At 43.1% G+C, this 20,317-nt stretch overlaps 1 protein-coding gene across 1 annotated transcript in view; it reads left to right on the forward strand.

Annotated features, from left to right (window-relative positions):
• SYNJ1 (synaptojanin 1) overlaps nt 1–16,810 on the forward strand; it is a 149,556-nt gene extending 132,746 nt beyond the window's left edge. The window contains exons 28-31 of the mRNA XM_068266373.1: nt 1,054–1,115; nt 2,309–2,417; nt 5,189–5,430; nt 15,906–16,810. Of these exons, the coding sequence (XP_068122474.1) occupies nt 1,054–1,115; nt 2,309–2,417; nt 5,189–5,430; nt 15,906–16,670 (1,178 nt within the window). The 3' untranslated portion in view covers nt 16,671–16,810. The remainder of the gene's footprint in view (nt 1–1,053; nt 1,116–2,308; nt 2,418–5,188; nt 5,431–15,905) is intronic.
• The last annotated feature ends 3,507 nt before the right edge of the window (nt 16,811–20,317 follow it).

Here is a 20,317-nt window from a genome sequence, read left to right on the forward strand (position 1 = left end):
TGCATAGAAAATAAGGTAATTACTAAACAAAATTATCACAGGCTAAAAGCCTAATTGTCCTGAAAAAAAATATATAGATCATTTAGGTGTGATAAGTAGTAATAAAGTTAATGGTGAATGAATAGGAGCAGCGCTGATATGTGAAAGTTGCTCTTGTTCTGAAGTGGTTAAAGTGTTAGAGGCAGAGAGACAGCAGGACAGCCAGGCAATGTGTATTATTTAAAAGGAAATAAACATGTCAGCCTCCATAACCCTCTCACCTTGGGTTCCCTTTAAAAATTTAAGTTGTTGAAATAAAAATACCCACAGAAACTCATAGATCTTCCAGATGCCTGCTCACTGCCCTTCCCCAGTATGAAGCCATGCCTCAATGTTTTGCATTGGGTAGTCTCCTATATATAAAAAAAAAAAAATCATAAAAAACTTGCATAAAAAACTTGCCTGAATTGAGCAATATGCAGATTCTGCATAGAGCAAATGCGGATGTTTGATTCTGTAAGGGCAGTAAGCCACAGCAACCAATCAGGAGCCTTCTTTCATTTTACAGACTTCTATAAACTACTTAGACGTGGAGTGTCATTGCTTGCCACAAGTAACTAGTAAGAATTACCGAATCAGAAACTCCTAAAACACAGGACCGTGACCATCAGATATTACAGGACTTGCATTGGTTAGGAGATTAAGTAACCACTACATTAATAGTTCTGAAGAGCAGAGTGAGCTTCCACCATCACCGGGGCCTGTGGGGTATTTGGTGGATTACGGATACCAGAACATCTAACCTATCATTTAGCATTGGTGCATGACATGTTGCAGTTGTTTGGTGCTGGTCCTGAATACTAATATAGTGTGATAATATGCTGTAGATCTCCTCCTAACTGAGCATGTACTGTGCGTTGCTTGTACTAAAATCTTAACATAGGATTTTAGTGTTGTTTCAAAGCCTATATTTTTACGATAAACCAATGTTCACCTTGCAAGTGGATACTTTCCTTGTTAATGGACAATCTGTGCTTTAACATTAATAGTGTATTCTGTGTTTTCCTTTTTCAGTTCGCGCTCAGGGTCCTCCAGCCGGACCCCCACCTGCTGCACCCCCTGCTTTGGATAGGCCGGTAAGTGTTTCAGAGAGCTTGCGGTCTGTGAGCTCAATCAGATGGATAGAATGATAATTCTTCTTTTAACAATTTCCAGCTGCTGCTGCTGGGGATACATTACTGAGCGAGTGCCTGCATTCAGGCTGCACCAGAAAACTCTGCAGTTCCGTGCTGCACCACTAGGGCGGTGACATGGCTCAGCTACAGCAATACACTGTGAACATTTGGTCAGGAACCTTTTTGGCTGGGAGAGCCATAAATGCCACACATTTTAAAATTTAATTCCGTGAGAGCCATACAATGTTTCAAACTGGGACAGTAGGGCTCACGTCCCAGTTGCCATGGTGATGTGTATACAGTTAATCCTCCAGGCAGTGGAAGTGTCAGACACGTCTTTATCTTCTCTTGGGTTTCAACAATTTCCCGGAGAGCCAGACAGGAGAAATACCGACTAACAGCTTGAACAGTTAGCTAGCTGAGTTGGGGGTTGATTCACTTTGTAGGACAAGATCCCCGCACTTTGACCCAATAGGCTGCCTGTCAAGTGGCCTATTGGGCCAATCAGAGTGCGGGCATCTTGTCCTACAAAGTCACTGGACCTGACAGGGTCCAGAGTGGGACAATTGGAGCAGCTGTTCGTTTTGGGGGAAGCGAGAGTGAGTTAGCAGCTCACACTACAGCAGTAGCGTGCACTACTCTGAGAAATGTTATTTGCGCTGCCACACTAAGCTGCACTGCTTGAGCAGTGTGGGTTAGTGAATCAAAATCTACTAATGTGTCTGTGAGCCAGATGTAGCCACCAAAAGAGCCACATCTGGCTCCCGAGCCATAGGTTCCCTACCCCTGATTTACACGATCTATTTATGCAGGTTGACTCCTATGATACACCAGTTAGCACTAGTGGCTTACATGCAGTATAGCGGTATTGTATCCAACTGACAGATGAGTTAACATAATGAGATGCTGATCATTACACCTTGCATGCAAATTGTGTGCTGCTCACAATTGAACTAATCATATGCACTTTCTTGATTTTTCAATGGCTTGATTCCAAGCCGCACCCAAGTTCCATGCAAGCTGTAACTACTGTATTAGCGTGTGATTTTATGATCCCCATTCCTCATTGTACCGAAAACTGAAGAAAAATGATGTTTTGGCTGACTTATGTAAATCTATGTGTAAAAAACTTTTTTTTATATATCTCCCTTTAGATAATCCCTCCTCGAGCTGGCGTGATAAGTGTTCCCCAGAGCCATAGCGGAGCAGCACAGCCCAGAGCACCCGCTCCGGCACCAGTCAAAGCACCAGAGCCGCCCAAAGGTATTGCGATTCCTGTTGTCATTTGACTTGTGTCATGTGCAGTACGGGGCAGCACGGTGGCGTAGTGGTTAGCTCTCTCGCCTTGCAGCGCTGGGTCCCTGGTTTGAATCCCAGCCAGGGCACTATCTGCAAAGAGTTTGTATGTTCTCTCCGTGTCTGTGTGGGTTTCCTCCGGGCACTCCGGTTTCCTCCCACATTCCAAAAACATACAGATAGTTAATTGGCTCCCCCTAAAAATTGGCCCTAGACTACAGTACTTACACTACACAATATAGACATATGGCAATGGTAGGGATTAGATTGTGAGCTCCTTTGAGGGACAGTTAGTGACAAGATATATATATACACTGCACAGCGCTACGTAATATGTCGGCGCTATATAAATACTAAATAATAATAAATAATAATGTGATGTTGGGCATATAAATGTATTAAAACTGATTTCCAAACATTCAGCCAAATTCCCTAAACCACCCAATAAAGTGCTTATTTGTCAAATGCGAGTTTGTACTTCACACTATATCGTAGTACATTACAAAAAGAAACCCAGACCTGTATATAATTGGCCAGATCTTTTTGCAGAAGGGAAAAATCCACTGTGATGAGCAGCGATGTTCTCAGCTTCTGCTCATCTCCAGATTGGCTGAATGTTGGGTCACATGCAGGAATGTAAAAATAGCTCCCTTCAGTCAGTGTACAAGCGCCCCCATGCGGCCTCCATCCTTGCATGTCATGTGACAGGGACGGAAGCCGCATGGAGACTGGCAGTACAGCGCTTGTACACTGGACAGCCCAATATAGGTACGCCCCTTGTCACATGACAGTCAACAGCACTGCGGCACTTTTATATTTATGCTGCCCCCAATTTCCTGAGAGGTCACTCACTTTTGGAAGAAAAAGAGATGACATAGCATACATGCTGTGTATGCCCAGTAATGGGGCCTAATGCTGGGCATACACGGGTCATTTGTTAATTATCAATTGAGCATCTGATGGCTTGATTGATAAGATCTGACTTGTCCGATGACCCGCCGGATCGATTCCGCGCTCGATACCGGCGGGCAGGTCAAAAGAAAAAACGACCCGCAGATAAGGAAGTGCCCGCTGGCTCGATGCCAGGACATAGTTGACCCGTGTATGCCCAGCATTACATATGGGGGTGGCAGGGTTTCCTTTTAAAATCCATACTTGCCTGCCAAGGTCTTTATTTATTCACGGTGTTACCCTCTCTTCTCAGGTGTTGTTGCCATGGTGAGGCGTTCTTTTCCTCACACCTCTGCTCCCCATCGCTGGACTACCTACATCTGCACTCACCTCCGCCTGCCAAAGAGCTAGAAAATCCTGGATGGGGGGAGGGGGGGGGGCTGTCTTGCAAGAGCCATTTTAATGTGAAGCATGGCAGACTTTACATTTTTGAGGGTTTCCTTTTCAGTTTAGAAATTAGCAGCCATGGAGAACCTGAGCTTTGGGCAAACTATTTACATACTGGAAAGAAATTGAACCCAGGGTGGTGATGATTTGAGCTGGATTGTACAGCACTTAGCTACTTTGACAATACTTTAGTCATGTGTCTGTTTGCGCACTGCTCCTCTCTGGTGTGCAAGCAGGGCCAGGCCACTCACGAGGCAACCTAGGCAGAGCCCTGTTCAGTGGCTATCTGATCCACTTCACCATTTCCACTCTTTACTAAAAATGTTGACTGGGTGTTAATTGTGCATTGTGTAGGACCCCGTTTTAATCTTAAAGAGAATCTGTACTCTAAAATGTTTACAGCAAAAAGCATACCATTCTATTCATTATGTTCTCCTAAACCCCTCTGTGCTGTTTCTACCACTCTCTGCTGCAATCCTGGCTTGTAATTAACAGTTTTAGGCAGTGTTTACAAACAAACTATCCAGCTTGTGATAGGCTCACATAAGCAGAGTGAGTCATACGGAGCCTGCAGGGGGCCTGCAGGGGGCCTGCAGAGGGTGTGTATCGCTTCTACCCAATCACAAGCAGCCCTGCACATTCCACACATTCTAGCCTTAACCCGACAGAAGAAAACAGATTAGATCATATAACAGAGATAACACAGCCACTGTGCAATTAGGAAAGGCTGCAGTAAGCCAGAGTACATTAGAACAGGCAAAGGAACTTATAGGAAAATTTTGTTACAGAGTCTCTTTAAAGGACAACTGAAATGATAAGTAAATGGAGGCTGCCATATTTATTTCCTTTTAATCCGTACCAGTTTCCTGGCTGTTCTGCAGGTTTATTTGGCAGCAGAAGTGTCTGAATACCACAGTAACAAGCATGAAGCTAATCTTGTCAGATCTGACAATAATGTCAGAAACACCAGATCTGCTGCATGCTTGTTCAGGGTCTATGGCTAAAAGTAATAGGATCAGGATAGCCAGGCAACAGGTATTGCTTAAAAGGAAATTACAATGGCAGCAGCCTCAATATCCTTCTCGCTTCAGTTGTCCTTTAATCGTTCTCAGCATGCAAGGACTGATAAATACATAAATGATGGAAATGCAGCCTAAGAATGATAGTAAGACACACATCCTAATCAGTTTACATTATATGTTTTCATGTCACTACATTTTACATGATTATGCTGGCGATGTACAGGGCACAAAAGTGATCGTGCTATTTGTCATTGTTGCATTCCCAGGATGGGAACAGTTCATGGGCACTCCCTATAATGTTTTCAAATGCAGAATTACTTTTAGGAGAATTGTTTATGTAAACACTTCATACATTTTTATTTTGATTGTGTTTTTCAGCGGTCCCTTTCCTCCCTGAGCCCATGAAACCACAGATGGCAACCCCTATTCTTCCCAGCCCGACTGCCCAACCCCCCTGCCAAAAAATGCAGGAGCCTCTAGTGCCCACCTCTTTACCGCCCACCTCATTACCACCCACCTCCCCAACTCCGCCTCCACAGAGTCTAGACCCGCCTCCGCAGCCTCCTCCTCGCAGCCGGTCTGCCCAGAATCTGCCTTCAGACAACGTGGCTCCTCAGCAGGTAGGTGATACAGCCAATGGGGGGGGGGGGAGGGTCATATATCCATTCTCTTCATTACCGGAGACACAGACAGTCATTCTGAAGAGTCTGAAATATACAGGTTTTAATAATTAGCATGTAATTGACAGATACAATGAAACAAATAGAAATCATTGTTTAGGTAAACCAGCATTAGTATTAAGGAGTGCTAACATTGTGGTTTTCTATCGTGCTTTTGACAGGTACAATAGTTGTAGAATTCAGCGGCTTATTTCCATAACAATTCTTAGAGCCAACTCACGTGTGTGGCTGCTGTTCACGAGGGTGGCTGCTGTTCACGAGGGTGGCTGCTGTTCACGAGGGTGGCTGCTGTTCACGAGGGTGACTGCTGTTCACGAGGGTGACTGCTGTTCACGAGGGTGGCTGCTGTTCTCGAGGGTGGCTGCTGTTCTCGAGGGTGGCTGCTGTTCTCGAGGGTGGCTGCTGTTCTCGAGGGTGACTGCTGTTCACGAGGGTGGCTGCTGTTCTCGAGGGTGGCTGCTGTTCTCGAGGGTGGCTGCTGGTCTCGAGGGTGGCTGCTGGTCTCGAGGGTGGCTGCTGTTCTCGAGGGTGGCTGCTGTTCTCGAGGGTGGCTGCTGGTCTCGAGGGTGGCTGCTGGTCTCGAGGGTGGCTGCTGGTCTCGAGGGTGGCTGCTGTTCACGAGGGTGGCTGCTGTTCACGAGGGTGGCTGCTGTTCTCGCGGGTGGCTGCTGTTCTCGTGGGTGGCTGCTGTTCTCGAGGGTGGCTGCTGTTCTCGAGGGTGGCTGCTGTTCTTGAGGGTGGCTGCTGTTCTCGAGGGTGGCTGCTGTTCATTGAGGGTTTTTGCTTCTCATCAAGCGTACTGTGAACTGCAAATTGATCCAGTTGGCATCATATTTACTGTGCCCTGTTATGCCCCGTGGCAACCGTAGACCTGCCCAAAATTCACAGTTTTCATTCTGTTACGGCTACTAGTGACACACCCACACTGTGCACACTCACATCTTATGGAACAGTTGTAATCTCAAGTCCAAGCACTTTATTGTCATTGTGTAAAGGAAAGCACCAACAGAACGCCACGAGTGTGGCTGCATCTCCCATGCTTGTGAATCTGCCATTGACAGTTAATCAGGTCTTGCTGTAGTGACTGCATTTTATGGGGTTCTCTTGCTTTGAGTCATTTATATGCAGGTTCAGACATCTAGAAAGCATATCATTTTCTTGTTTAAGTAAGTTTTACATGTGATTCTGTGAGCAGAGCTCTGTACAGAGCAGAAGGGACAGCATGTATTTATAGTGTGTAGATAAGGCTGGCCCCAAGAGTACATCACAATTACTAGTTTTCAGTCATGTGAAGTTACTGATTTCCCCCTATTGTTGCATATTTTTCACCTTGGCTTCTGTAATATTATAGTATTAGGCAAATACATCTGATGTAAACACAGAATATTTCTCCTCTATTTAAAAGATACCTGACCTGAGGCAAAGCTACCCAAGGTAAGAGCAGAGATGTGTACATGCTGGATCCACATACCTCTGTGCGTCGTCCGTCCCTCTCATCGCTCCCTACAGGGATCATAATCATGCCTTGAAATGTTTGACTTTTGACTAAAGTCAAATTTTCAGAAAGGAAGAGGCAGGCTTGCTGTGATGTTCCCTGCCATCACCTTCCCATTCCCTTCTCTTAATGGGAGTGAATGGGGTGGAGAAGAGGCGGGGATGGGAGCTTGATAGGAGGGAACATCGCACTAAGCCTGCCTCTTCCTGTCTGAAAATGTGACTTTAGCCAAAAGTCACATTTTCAAGGAGTGATTACAGGAATCGGGGGAGCAATTAGACAGATGGACGATGCACAGAGGTATGTGGATCCAGCATGAACCTACCTCTGTACTTACCTTAGGTAGTTTTGCCTTGGGTCAGGTGTCCATTAAGGAATATTTATCCAACAACTCTGTTGCAACAAGCAGAGTGTGGGAAGTTTTGTGACTTAGCGGAGTTACCACTGTTGCCATAGCAATGCCACTACAGGCAGATATTAAAATGGGATCAAAATACCTACAAATACATGTTTGTGTGTGCTGCCACTTACCCTTTATAAAAAGTGTAGCAATGCTTTTCATAGTAAGTGCTTACTATTGTTTAGTCCAGTTTTATTTGTCTTATAGTGCAGTTTGTGTCAGGCCGGTTTCACACCAGCAACTAGCGTTTTGATTGCAGTGCGATTGGATGATCGCAACGCTAAAAAGAAGCTTCATTTGCAGTAATGTAATTCTTTACAGCGAACCAAACTCTAAGTGAGGCTCTCTAGCGCTCACTTCCTGTGGCAGAAATAGGAATTGCAAGGAAGTGTATTGAAAAAATATGCTTCTGCGCAATGCGAATGCAAACCAGTCTAAAATATCTGCAGAGCCATTGATTTACATGCCTTCCGGTCAACGTACGTCACCGCAGATGTTGTCCCATAACGCACTGATGCTTTCACATCAGATTGGATGCTTCCGGCACATTGCATCTGATCTGAAATGTCCCACAGACAACGCAATGAAAAATGCACCAGTGTGAAAGTGCCCTAAAGAAACCCTGAAGTAAACTTAAATACAATATAAGGATAAACTCATGGGTCATGTTCAGTGATACTTGACTGTCTAAATGCTCGTAAGTTTCAGTGATTTAAGTACCTGTAATAGGAACTGAGAGTAAGGTGAGCTGAGCTTTCCATATTGGCCATTGAAGCTATCCGATACATGAAAGGACCAGCATGGAGGCGTGGAAGGGGAGGGGACCTCCTCCTAACCCTGAGAGTTTTTCTCCTGACACTTTTAGCCACAGCAGTAATTCTTTTGGATGTATCTCTGAAACAAACTAGGCTTTTAGGACCATTGTAGTCCCTTACACACTCCAATGAGTTCTGGTTCACCATGAGCTTGCTGGTTAGTCTGTACCTCTCGGTTGTTACAAGCCCTACTCCATAGAGCCAAATTAATCCATGCCATGCACTGATGAGGATCAAACAATCCGAAACAGTCTGTATGCATGTTGGATTATTCTGGCTCTGTACAAATTAACAAGCTGACACATCATTGCATTCCAGCGGTTCTGGAGGTGTGTTTAGCTTCTAAGGGTAACAATGGTTAATTTGCATATATTCAGCAGTAGTGCTCTGGGAGACATCTCAAGCTCACTCCAACCTGAATTATCCCCACTTCTTTCTGTTTTAAGAAAGCAAACTTTTGTTTTTGAAACAAACTAAATGGTTGTCATTTAGATTTCACCAATGGTCACCTTTGATCAGTATTTTGCCATATGCTAAGTTTACTTACTTCAGGCTCACAGCAAAGATCAGAAGCCCATTGGTGTGAAAATATGTAACAATAAATCAGAAAAATAATAAAACTTTTTTTTTTAACATCATGCAAATAAGGTTCTTATAATACTAACCGGTGTGCATGATGTTCATATTATTCAGATGAATTTCATTCTCTTAAAATAAAATTCACTGCTGTTCAGTCCCACCTCAGAAGTAGGTAACGTTGCTGTGTTCTGTATCTTTTCTGACTTCTTACTGCTTTATACACTGGATCTGTAGCGGCAGAATGAGCCTAAGCACTGTGGGATTCTGGGTAATTGCTGCATGTTGGCCTGTTTCCACTGTCTATCTCTTCTCCTAATTTCTTCTTTTCTTCAATGTTTGTCTCTCTTGTCACTAGCAGGAGCAGCCATCAGGGTAAAAGGTATCTGAACAGTTTAACCCTATTGTCTGTATTCCACCTTAAACTGTGTCATCAGTGACGCTCCTGGCTTCCTGTCACTTATGTCACTGATATATTGTCACATGGTTTAATCTGGCACCATCGTAACCTCTGCATTGTCTTGTCATGATAAAGGAGGAGGGGTTACAGCATTTCTAGCTTTATAACCCAGAAAGCTTTTATTAATTTTTGTTTTGCTTATTTGTTGGAGATATTTATAGCCTCCCTAGTGATGTGGACGAGCCTGACTCATCCAGGGAAAAATATCATAAAAAGGTATGGACGAGCCAGGCTCATCCAGCAGTTGTAAGGCAGGGTTCTGTTTTTGCTCTCCTTCCAGTCCTCCCCTCCTCAATGATGAGGTGGAGAACAGAGGGAAGAAGATCTGCCCCTTCCTGCTTCCTTCACAGGCGCTGCAGACATCGGGGGACACCTAAACCACTGCAGAACCAGGTCATGAGCACTTGTGGTAACTTGCGAGTCTCTGACCAGAAGTCGTCTCTGAAACGACTTCTGGTCAGAGACTCGCAAGTTACCACAAGTGCTCATGACCTGGTTCTGCAGTGGTTTAGGTGTCCCCCGATGTCTGCAGCTTCCTCCAGCCCCATGAGGTGCATGGGCTCCCTTGCCGCTACTCACGGCCACTCTGTTCACTTGTTATCTCTCGCCCCCCCCCCCCCCCCGTACTCTGGCCTGTCACGCCCAATTGTGCTCTTCTGCCCATGTGCGGCCCAAGCACCCGCACACCTGCTGAACGCTGCCAAAACACGGGGGGGGGGGGGGTTGCACCTCATGAGGCTAAAAGAGGAGGAAGATCCGGGTGAGTATAAAGACACCTATTGGACACGTCTCAAGCTTCCTTTAACTATAAGTGGAGTTCCCGGGGGTGATATTCTAGCTACTCTACTCATTCCCCCCTCACAGGGGATGATGGAAACTCTGAATCAGCAGGTCTTCTTTGTTTTAGAAACATTGATTGTAAGGGCGAATCCTTTTTCATATGTTTATATACCTACACAAATAAATTAAGCTGCTAGTCCAGACAACTTGTCATTACATAAAGATTCCCAACACTGACTTCCCTTAAAGAGGAAATGTAGTGAAAATAATGTAACAAATAAAATTGCTTGATTTTTTTTTCTTTTTTTACAATAGTTATTTATAGATTATTTAGTCAGTGCTTGCTCATTGTAGACTCCTTCTTCTCCTTGATTTTCATTGGTATTTAGTCCTGTCAGTTGATATCTGCGGAATGTGTGTTTTTTAAGAGTTCCAAAGCTAGTACAAAATATACCTGGGCTCCCAGAATTCTGCATAGTTAATCAGCCTAGGCTGAACATCACTGGGATATCCGCCCTATGTATTGATTTACAGCAGATTTGATCTGAGTAAACGAATCAACTGTATATATATGGAAAAAATCAATACGTATATGGCCACCTTAATCCACTGGATGTGCTGTTGTGACTTGAGGAGTGGTAATCGTGTATTAAAGAAGGCAAAGTATTACCAGGACGACCAGACAGCTCAATTTTTAAAACGCGAATAAAGATGGCAGCTTCCATATTCCTTTCACTGCCGCCTGCATTTAAAGTTGGTCTATAGACAATTTAAAGCAGATCCGAGATGAAAAACTAACTAACCAGTAACTTGACTATGTACCTTATCTAAAGTTTAGATAGTTTACACAGTAAATCTAGCTGCAAGCAGCTTCAACAGCATATGATTATTTCTTCCTGTGATACAATGAGAGCAGCCATATTCTGTTTGTCACATTATACACAGGCAAGCTGATAGCATCTCCACTCCTCAGCCTGTGAAAACTTCACTCCTCCCTTCTCCCCTCTGCCTCTGAAATCTCTGGCTAGTAACCTTCTCCTGCCCAGACTGAGCTCCCATAAGCCCTTGCTGCATGGGACTGAGTGCCAAGGCACTCTGAAGAAGCTGTGGGCGAGGCTTGTTTAGTTTATAGGGAATTGGGGTATTAAAACAAAACAAAAAATGTATTTGGCTTGAGGAATGCCCTATAAACTATATAAAAGGAACACAATTCTGCAATGAGTAAAAGTTTATCTCACATCCACTTTAAGGGAGCATAGAATGAGGCAGGGTTACAACTTCATTTTCCCCAGTGGGGACCCAGATACCAAGTAAAATATATTAGATCCTTTAACACTTCTGCTATCAAAAAGTTTAAAAATGGCTGAATTATGATTTCAAATATAATAGTGAATAATGACAAGATAATTGAAGAGTAAAATGCCATAGCAGTGTTTATGTATTCATAGTCCAGTTGGTAGAGTTTCCGGTGTAGTCTGTGTACGTGGCTGATGACAGCGTCAGCATTCTTTATCATGACATCATGCATGCATTATTTTATTAACTTTTACTGCTGCAGAACTTGTATATGTCTAACCTGTTTAACCATCTTTATTGCATATAATCCTTATTGGAGATCTGCAGAGAGAGGCGTTTTATTCAGGGCTGAGACTTAGAATGTTTATTTAAATAGCACATGCTACCTGTTTCGTTACCAATGCGCTAATAGAAGCTTTTGCTTGATCTGTTGTGTCTGATGAGCAGCATTTGAAATTATGGCATTACCATTTACAGTTTAAAGTGTCTCAAGTGACACAATATTGAACCGTGTGTACTTTATTTTGTATACCAAACCCCAATAGCACTGTTTATCCAGGATGGTTTTCTCATAATGCAGATCACAGAGATAGTAAGTGCACACCAATAATATGCCTGTATGCCAGTACTACAGGCCACAGTAATGTGCATTCCAATCAACCATGCTGCGGTGCAACATCTGAATAAAAGATAGCAGATCAAATGGATATATTCAAGTAGAAAAAGGAGCCAGGAGCAACACTCTGAATATGCAAAGCACACGCCTCATAAACTTTAATTTTAATCTTCATAAAGGCATAACAACAATTGAAAAACGGTATACTTATCGGCACATGCAGCTATTAAGAGAGGTGTGGAGGAGGGTCAACAATTGTTTCGCCCTGCAATATGGGCTTCCTCAAGACCTCTCTTAATAGTTGCATGTACCGATAAGTATACTGACTTGTAAATGCTGCTATGCCTTTATGAAGATCAAGATTCAAGTTTTTGAGAAGTGTGCTTTGCATATTCAGCATGTTGCTTGAACGTCTCATAATGCTTCTGGTATCCTGAAGGGATTGCAGGAAAGCTGTCCTGACAGATTTGTAGCATCGCAGTCATTGCTTTGATCACTACACAATAATTACCCCAAGTAGCAGCCCACAGCTCCATTCACTTGAATGCAGTTACAGATCGTCCGCTATGATGGTTCCTGATCATCAGCGTAATCATCTGCATGCGAGACATTGACTTGCATTGTGGCCATGTACGACAGCTTTGTCAAGTGGAGATCTGCTGCCAACTGGTGACCATGGTGTTTGAAACCAGTGCCACGGTTCTTCAAAGACCCACAGAATTCTCCACTATGACCAAACCAATTGGCACTTTATAAATGAAATAATAATTCAAAAATTATTAATTCTAGAGGGTATACAGCAGTCCCGATGTGTCACCAAGTGATCTGTAGTGTAGTGGTCTTCTCCTTACCCCTCCTGCTCAAAGCAATGCTGTCATGCGCCACTCTGTTGTGCACTTCCCGATAGCATCCAAATGCCTAGAGGCTAGAAACGTGCCTGTAACGCACCCAGACCCAAACTGTTGCCTGGGGAATTGAGTCCTGGTCTGTGCGGGTGACAGAAATGGTGTGTATGCACTTTAACTCAGTCGAACCACAGATCAGATTGTACTAAGTGACACCAGCTCCAGCCAGATCTCTAGACTGTATCAAATATCATGGAGCCAAGCAGAGTGACAGAGAGGATAAATTCATTGATTGTTTGAACAATTTTTAAAAAGCTTCCCCTGCCTGTAACTAGAGGATTGGAATGAAAGCCGGAAGGTTGCATACTTTAAAAGAGAATAGAGCTGGTAGTCTCTCCACTTCAGGAGATCCTCCTGCCTTTCTTATCTAATGAAGGGGTGACAGAGAATAGAATCGGGGTATCCAGCTAAGTAATAGAGATCCAGAACCTCTAGGACAGTGATAGCTAACCTTGGCAATCCAGCTGTGGTGGAACTACAAGTCCCATGAGGCATTGCAATATTCTGACAGCATAACACGGGGAGGCAGAGGCATGATGGTATTTGTAGTTTTGTCACAGCTGAAGTTCCACGGTTAGCCATCACTGCTCTAGGATTTATTTGTAGCCATTGTAAAATACGAGCGCTGTAATTACAGCGCAGATTTGGACGCAGCCGGCTCCACCATAGGCCATAATAGGAATTACAGCTATAGCGGCGCACAGTCAGTAACTTCAGCGCCGTCAGAAGACGGAGCTGCAGTTGCTATAAAAAGACTGTAATTCAGCTTCCAGCAATTGCTGGAAGCCAAATTACATTATTCCCCACTATCCACTTGGACCTAGAGGGGGAATGGTATTTAACGCCACCGGGAACTTGTGCAGCAGCAGGATGAGCCATATACCGGCTGTATCCTGTGCCCAAGTCTCCCGGCGGCCAATTCATATGTATGCGTAAAATAACCTAAAGCTCCCTTACTGAAAGAGTGCAGCAAAATCTAGTCTTACCTGCTTACAGCAGAAGGAAACTGCAATTTTCTATTTTATGTGAGACAAAACCCATAATGCACTATTAGTATTTTACTAGTATTACAGCAAACCTGAATCAAAAAAATCTCTTATGATATAATGAATTGTATGTGTAGTACAGATAATGAATAGAACATTAGTAGCACAGGAAAGAGTCTTGTATATTTATTTTCAGTTATATAGCTTCTTTTACCCCATCATATTGTCACAGTTGCAGTTTTAAAACCACACTCTGTCTTTAACCACCCTGGCGTTCTATTAAGATCGCCAGGGGGCTGCGGGAGGGTTTTTTTTTAATTATAAAAAAAACAATTTCATGCAGCCAACTGAAAGTTGGCTGCATGAAAGCCCACTAGAGGGCGCTCCCGATGCATTCTTCTGATTGCCTCCGGCAATCAGAAGTAACAAGGAGGGCTGCAATGAGCTGCCTTCCTTGTTTGGCTTTCCAAGTCGCCATGGCGACGAGCGGAGTGACGTCATGGACGTCAGCCGACGTCCTGACGTCAGCCGCCTCCGATCCAGCCCTTAGCGCTGGCCGGAACTATTTGTTCCAGCTGCGCTGGGCTCCGGCGGCTGGGGGGACCCTCTTTCGCCGCTGCGGCGGCGATCAGGTAGCACATGCGGCTGGCAAAGTGCCGGCTGCGTGTGCTCCTCTTTATTTCATCAAAATCGGCCCAGCAGGGCCTGAGCGCCAGCCATCGGCGGTGATGCCGCTAAGATGGTTAAAGGTAATCTGAAGTGAGAGGTATATGGAAACTGCCATGTATTTCCTTTTAAACAATACCAGTTGCCTGGTTGTCCTGCTTATCTTCAGCCTCTAATACTTTTAGCCATAGCCCCTAAACAAGCATGCAGCAGGTCAGGAGTTTCTGACATTATTTTTCAAATCCGACAAGATTAGCTGCCTGCTTGTTTCTGGTGTGTGATTCACTCACTACTGCAGCCAAATAGATCAGGACAGCCAGGAAACTGGTATTGTTTAAAAGGAAATAAATGTCAGCCTCCATATCACTCTCACTTCAGGTTCCCTTTACGCTATAAAACAAAGCAGAAATAAGGACCTCTTGAAATTTCATGCAGTAAAACCTTATCTCAAGCTGTCTCTCCCTGTTTTTTGCCTGTTTAAGTGCTTCAGAAAACAGGACTGTATTTGACCCAAGTTGGATCGAATAGCTCAGAGAAGCTCTTTTACATACATAACTGAAGATTTTAACTCTTCCTGTACTGGAAAACAATACGAGACTCCTTCCTTTGCTACTTCTGTTCTATTTCTTAGCTGTACTACACATACAGTTCATTATCTCATAAGTTTATTTTTGCTTCACGTTTGCTTTAAAAATTGATTATTAGTGAGGAAAGTAAGAAAGAAAGAAATCATGGAAAAGATCCTAAAACAAAAGTTGCTTTAGTTAATACCTTTTATGAACTATAGATAGTTTTCTTGCAAGGTTTTGAAACCCATGTTTCTTCTTCAGGCATGATATAGAACTGGATTAGAATTGCTCTGAATTGGGTTGTTTATTGCCTTTCAAATTCCCTATATCAATATCATTAAAACTGATGTCTACTCTTCTATCGTCTATTTTATGGAGTTTATTTGCATTCGGTAAACGTGATACAAATGGCTGGTATCAAAACAGAAGTAACTTGATGGCAATCAGAACCTTTCCAGTTAGTAAAAAGTCATTCACTAAAAACAAGGTCTGAAGATAAAAGAACAGTTATTGTACTGCAGCGGTAAAAGGGAGCAATCTTTATTTTGTGTGTGGGAAAAACTCACATCTTGTCTTTGGCTTTTGACTGGACCACCCAGAGCCTATTGACGAATCTGCTCGGTTATTGCATGAATATTGCATGAGGCACAAGTCAAAACCAAAGACATCCGTGTTTGATCCCGTTGTGTCATCGGTGAATGGGTCATACTGGTTAGAAAATGATGTGTAATCCATTGTGACATTCCATCGTGTTTGTGGTAGATTAGAAAATAGAGGACGAAGTCTGGGTTGTGTCATTTTGGCATTATGTTACATTGATGATAATGGACTGTTTTTGTTTTCACTTTCAGAATCCAGTTAATGGAATCTATGGCTTTAAAAGCCAATTTGAAAATGACCCTTTTGCGGACTTATCATTCGATCCCCTCTCTGCTACGAAGCTTCCTGCCCCGATGATCGTCTCGTCTGCTTTATCATCTAACCAAAAGGAGCCAATCCTGTTGCCTTCTGCCGCACAGAATCATTTCCATACCGTGAGCAGCCTGCCAATACTGCCTCCAGTCCCGGCCCGTAACATATCCCAAAACAGTCTACGGATTTCCCCCAATCAGTCCCTAAACAGGGCCAGTACTTTGAGCTCAGCCAATCCATTTACGGAAATATCATCGAATGCAGGGAATCCATTCAAGAACCCAGGCTCCTCCTCCGCCGCGCCTACATCACTTCCACCTGGAATATTTGATCATTTTCACTCTACAAGCCAGCCAGAGCTTCAGCTGAGCAAGCCTATGTTCACCGTGGGGCCTCCAGAGAAAAGCCTCTCTTTACCCCATAATTTTTCATCCATGCCTGACCCTAATCTGAAAGGTTGGGTGACTTTTGATGAGAACAGCTCGATGACTACATCGAACAAGTTGCCCAACAATGGTTTAGAGTTGGATGGATTTCCGCTGTCTGCCTACGACAGCAATCAAAACAAGATCCCCGCTAGATCTTTCTCCCAGCCGTTGAGGAAGCCTCCACCTGCACCTCGTGTCCCATCACGAACAAAAGTGGATCCATTCACCAAACTTTCCAACAACTCTTCTCCAACTCTTGAATTTACTGACTGGTAACTGGGACCTTTGGTTGAGATTACCTGAACGTGCAATACATTTGGGTCACTTGTGAAGTACATAGATACTTAATATACCTGCCTCCCATAACCACTATTTAATATATTTCCTCTTTTGTGTATATCTGGGCAACATTTCAATTGTGACGTTTTTGTATGTGTTTGAGCTTATTGTACATGTGTTTGCTGTATGGGAGGCCATTTAAAATGATGAATGAACAAGGACTTGTTTTGACCTTTTAATCCAAAACACCATAGCACCGTTTGTGTATATGGTTTAGGGCCTTAGTTTAAAGCAAACCTGTGATGAAAACCACAAAGGGATTTATACTTTACCCGGGAGTTCTCCAGCCACCTGTAGTCCATGGGCTCTCTTGGTGTCTGTCTGTTCCTCTCCATTCTCCTGCTGTCAGTGCCAGTGGTTGGGGACTACTGCTCATGCATGGTCCTGGCTGTTCCTCTCCTTGGTTGTGGTCCCATAGCCGGTAGGGTGCTGTGCTGGTATCTGCGCAGGCGCAGAACGCTCCCAGCAGTGGGAGCGCAATGAAGGAGGCACCCAGACAGGGCCGTGCATGCACAGTAGTCACCAACTTGCTCAATCTGTGATTATATCGGGGTTGACTGCAGGAGATCAGACAGGACTCCGAGGGAGCCCATGGACTATAGGGAGCTGGAGGAAGCTCCAGGAAAGTATAGAGCCTTTTGCCGTCTCAGTCACAGGTACACGTTTTAAGTGTTTTCCATTTAATCAGAATCTCATGCTTCCCGGAGAAGCTTTCTCAGCAGTTGCAGCACCCTATCCTGATGTGGACAATGATTGACAACATACACTTCAGATAAACTGGTATTCATAAGGATTTTTTCACTCTTCAAACTAATTGGCAATCTGCTGTAACAGTTACCACCAGGTGGTGAGGCAGCAAATTATATCTGTAATAAAAGCTACCACTTTTATTAGAAAGTAGAATGAATGTGATGGGGGAACTATTCTAAGGTACTGCACAATTGGATTTAAAGGGAATGTACAGTGATCTATGTTTTACTTACCTGTTAAGCACTGAAAAACAAACATTTCAAAAAGTTTTCTAATCCGATACATATAAGATATTACAAATAAAAATGTCAGGTTTTGCTGCTCCACCTGGTAATATTTCGTGAGCACAAGAGAACAGTGATTTACTAATTTGGGTTATCACAATCTCTAACATTACAAGAGCAAAGTCTCCAGACTTGTCAGTTAATAACTAGAACCTGTTTGTCTTTTACAGATCTAGACCTTTTTTGTACAAAATTTGTCAAACCAGCAGGTGGAGCCCAAACCCAATGCTGCACGATAAATCAAGAAAATAATTAACATTCCATACTTGTGCTGCATCCAACAGATAAATGAAACTAAAGTCACAAGAAATCAATATAAATTATCTTTAAATAAATGGAGAATATTAATTTTACTTTGGAATCCTGTTTAATAAACATTCCAAGATGAATAATGACCCACAAAAGATTACAGCAGTGAACTGTAAAGAACACTTTACAGGGAAAAACATGTTTTTTTAGTTTTGGATCGTGTGGAGTAACGCTATAAACTTTTGGGCTATTTATTGCCATCTGTGACCTCATTGGAAAGACCCTCCCTTAAAATGAAAAACTAGTAGTCCAGGGGGTCGGAAATGCAGAAATCCAGTCTGGTGTCTTAATGCTTTTCTATTCTACAGACAGTATTTTCTCTGTCACGGTTGGAACTTTTCCCACTTCCTGTCTAGACAGGAAGTGATGGGGATACTCTCAGATGGAAACGCAGAACAGCAATAAAAAATCTAATAAAGTTTCTAATCCACTACTGCACTATTCAAAGCTACAATAGAAATAGTTTCCTGGAATTTTGGCTGTAACCTGTTGTCTGTAGGAACATATGGACTGGTGTCAAAGCAGCTGCTGTGTAAGGGTAACTCCTCCCACAACTGATCATTCAGGTTTGGGTGGTCTTCAGTGGGTTAATGGTTTACCAGCTGCCTTAAATCCCAGTGCCGGTTTGCCTACAGTGGCTCACCTACTCCTACAAATGGGATTCTGCCTTGCAGCTGGGCCTTTATCATTATCTCTGCATTGTATTGTTTGAGAAAGTGTAATAAGCCTGGTTAGATTTGCTATTTTAGATGACATATTTTTGTTAAATGCACATACAAAAAACGATGTAATTCAGCTTTCTGACAATCTTATAGAACTCAGTTTGAATCATTTTGTCTTTTAAAGGACCACTATTTAAAAAAAATTGTACAATTTTAAATGTGTATGTATGCATAGGTATAAAATGTACATTTGCCCCAGAGTAAAATGCACTTTTCTCCTATGTTGCTCTTGGTAGGTATTAAAAGTGCAACAAAACTACTGACAGATTTTGGACCGGTCTGTTTCCTCATGGAGGATTCTCAGGGTTCTCTTTGTTGCCCAAAGCACTGACAGAGCGACAGTTGCTCAGTTCAACTGCCAAAATAGCATGCAAGTGGGTAGAGAGGCCTGCCAGCATCTTTGTATTGATCCTTTCAGGGAGTGCTTTTGTAAAGAATAAAGGAATTACTGAGAATCTCCCATGAGGAGATGGGTCAGTTGTGTCAGACTGCTATTACCTACTGTAAGTGACAGCAGCATAGCAGAAAAATTCTGTATAGCTCATTTTACTCTGGGAGAAATACACTTCTTATATGTATGTGTACAAATGTATTTTACATTTTACACTTTTTCGTGACAGTGGTACTTTAAGGGTAAACATAAAATAATGGCTCCCTTGACACATGCGCTTGGTGTCATCTGTGGCACATAGGCATTTCCATGGTAGACCGTCATTAACTGATCTACCACCTTGCACTAGTATATGTTAGATGAGATTGCAACTAGATGTCTAGAAGGCATTGCTGAATGGCTCAGGTATACATCAAGTTGTTGGCATTCGAGCTCTGATATAGGACCAGTGGTAAAATCCTGTCTGTGCTTCTTATAGCTACTGATCACATTCCAGCTGTTATTTTTCTTCATCAGAATAGACATCTGGTTGACGTAACCTGACTTCAGCTGACCTGCATGATTGTAGGCGGCACAGCTGTTTTCATAGATCTGTGCGGCAGTCAGTTTGAGAGCTTGTTTTTGGTTTTGTAGCAGCACCCCCATTAACCAGTGTCAGATTAATCACTCTTAGCATACCTGGTGAAGAGTTCAGACAATGGCATCACAGACTGTCTGTGCTACAGGCCGAACTCTTATCAGAGATTCAGCCTGTGTCCACCCTTCTGAACAGCAGGATGATGCAATCAGATCAGCAGCTGCCACACCCAAAGAGCCTGAAACGGACTACCTGAACTCTGTGTTTCTTGTTATGTCATTAAAAGTTCAAGACAAGATTTATTTTTTATTTATTTTTTGCTACAGAAGTCTGCTTTCACACAAAAAGGTAGCTCTCTGATTTACTAAGATGTTAGATGGTATTTTTAGATTTGTGCCAGAGAGAGTATTTAAATAGGGAGGAATTTGGAGTGACTGGCGCAGGGGGAGAAATTTGGCATTAGAAATGTTAATTGCAGAAGATTTCCTCTCCCAAGGATAGTAAAGGTAGTAAAGGGTTCAGTTTATTCCATCTTCAGCAACTTCAACTCT

Source organism: Hyperolius riggenbachi, chromosome 2 (assembly GCF_040937935.1).
Source record: "Hyperolius riggenbachi isolate aHypRig1 chromosome 2, aHypRig1.pri, whole genome shotgun sequence".
In the NCBI taxonomy this organism is placed as follows: domain Eukaryota; kingdom Metazoa; phylum Chordata; class Amphibia; order Anura; family Hyperoliidae; genus Hyperolius; species Hyperolius riggenbachi.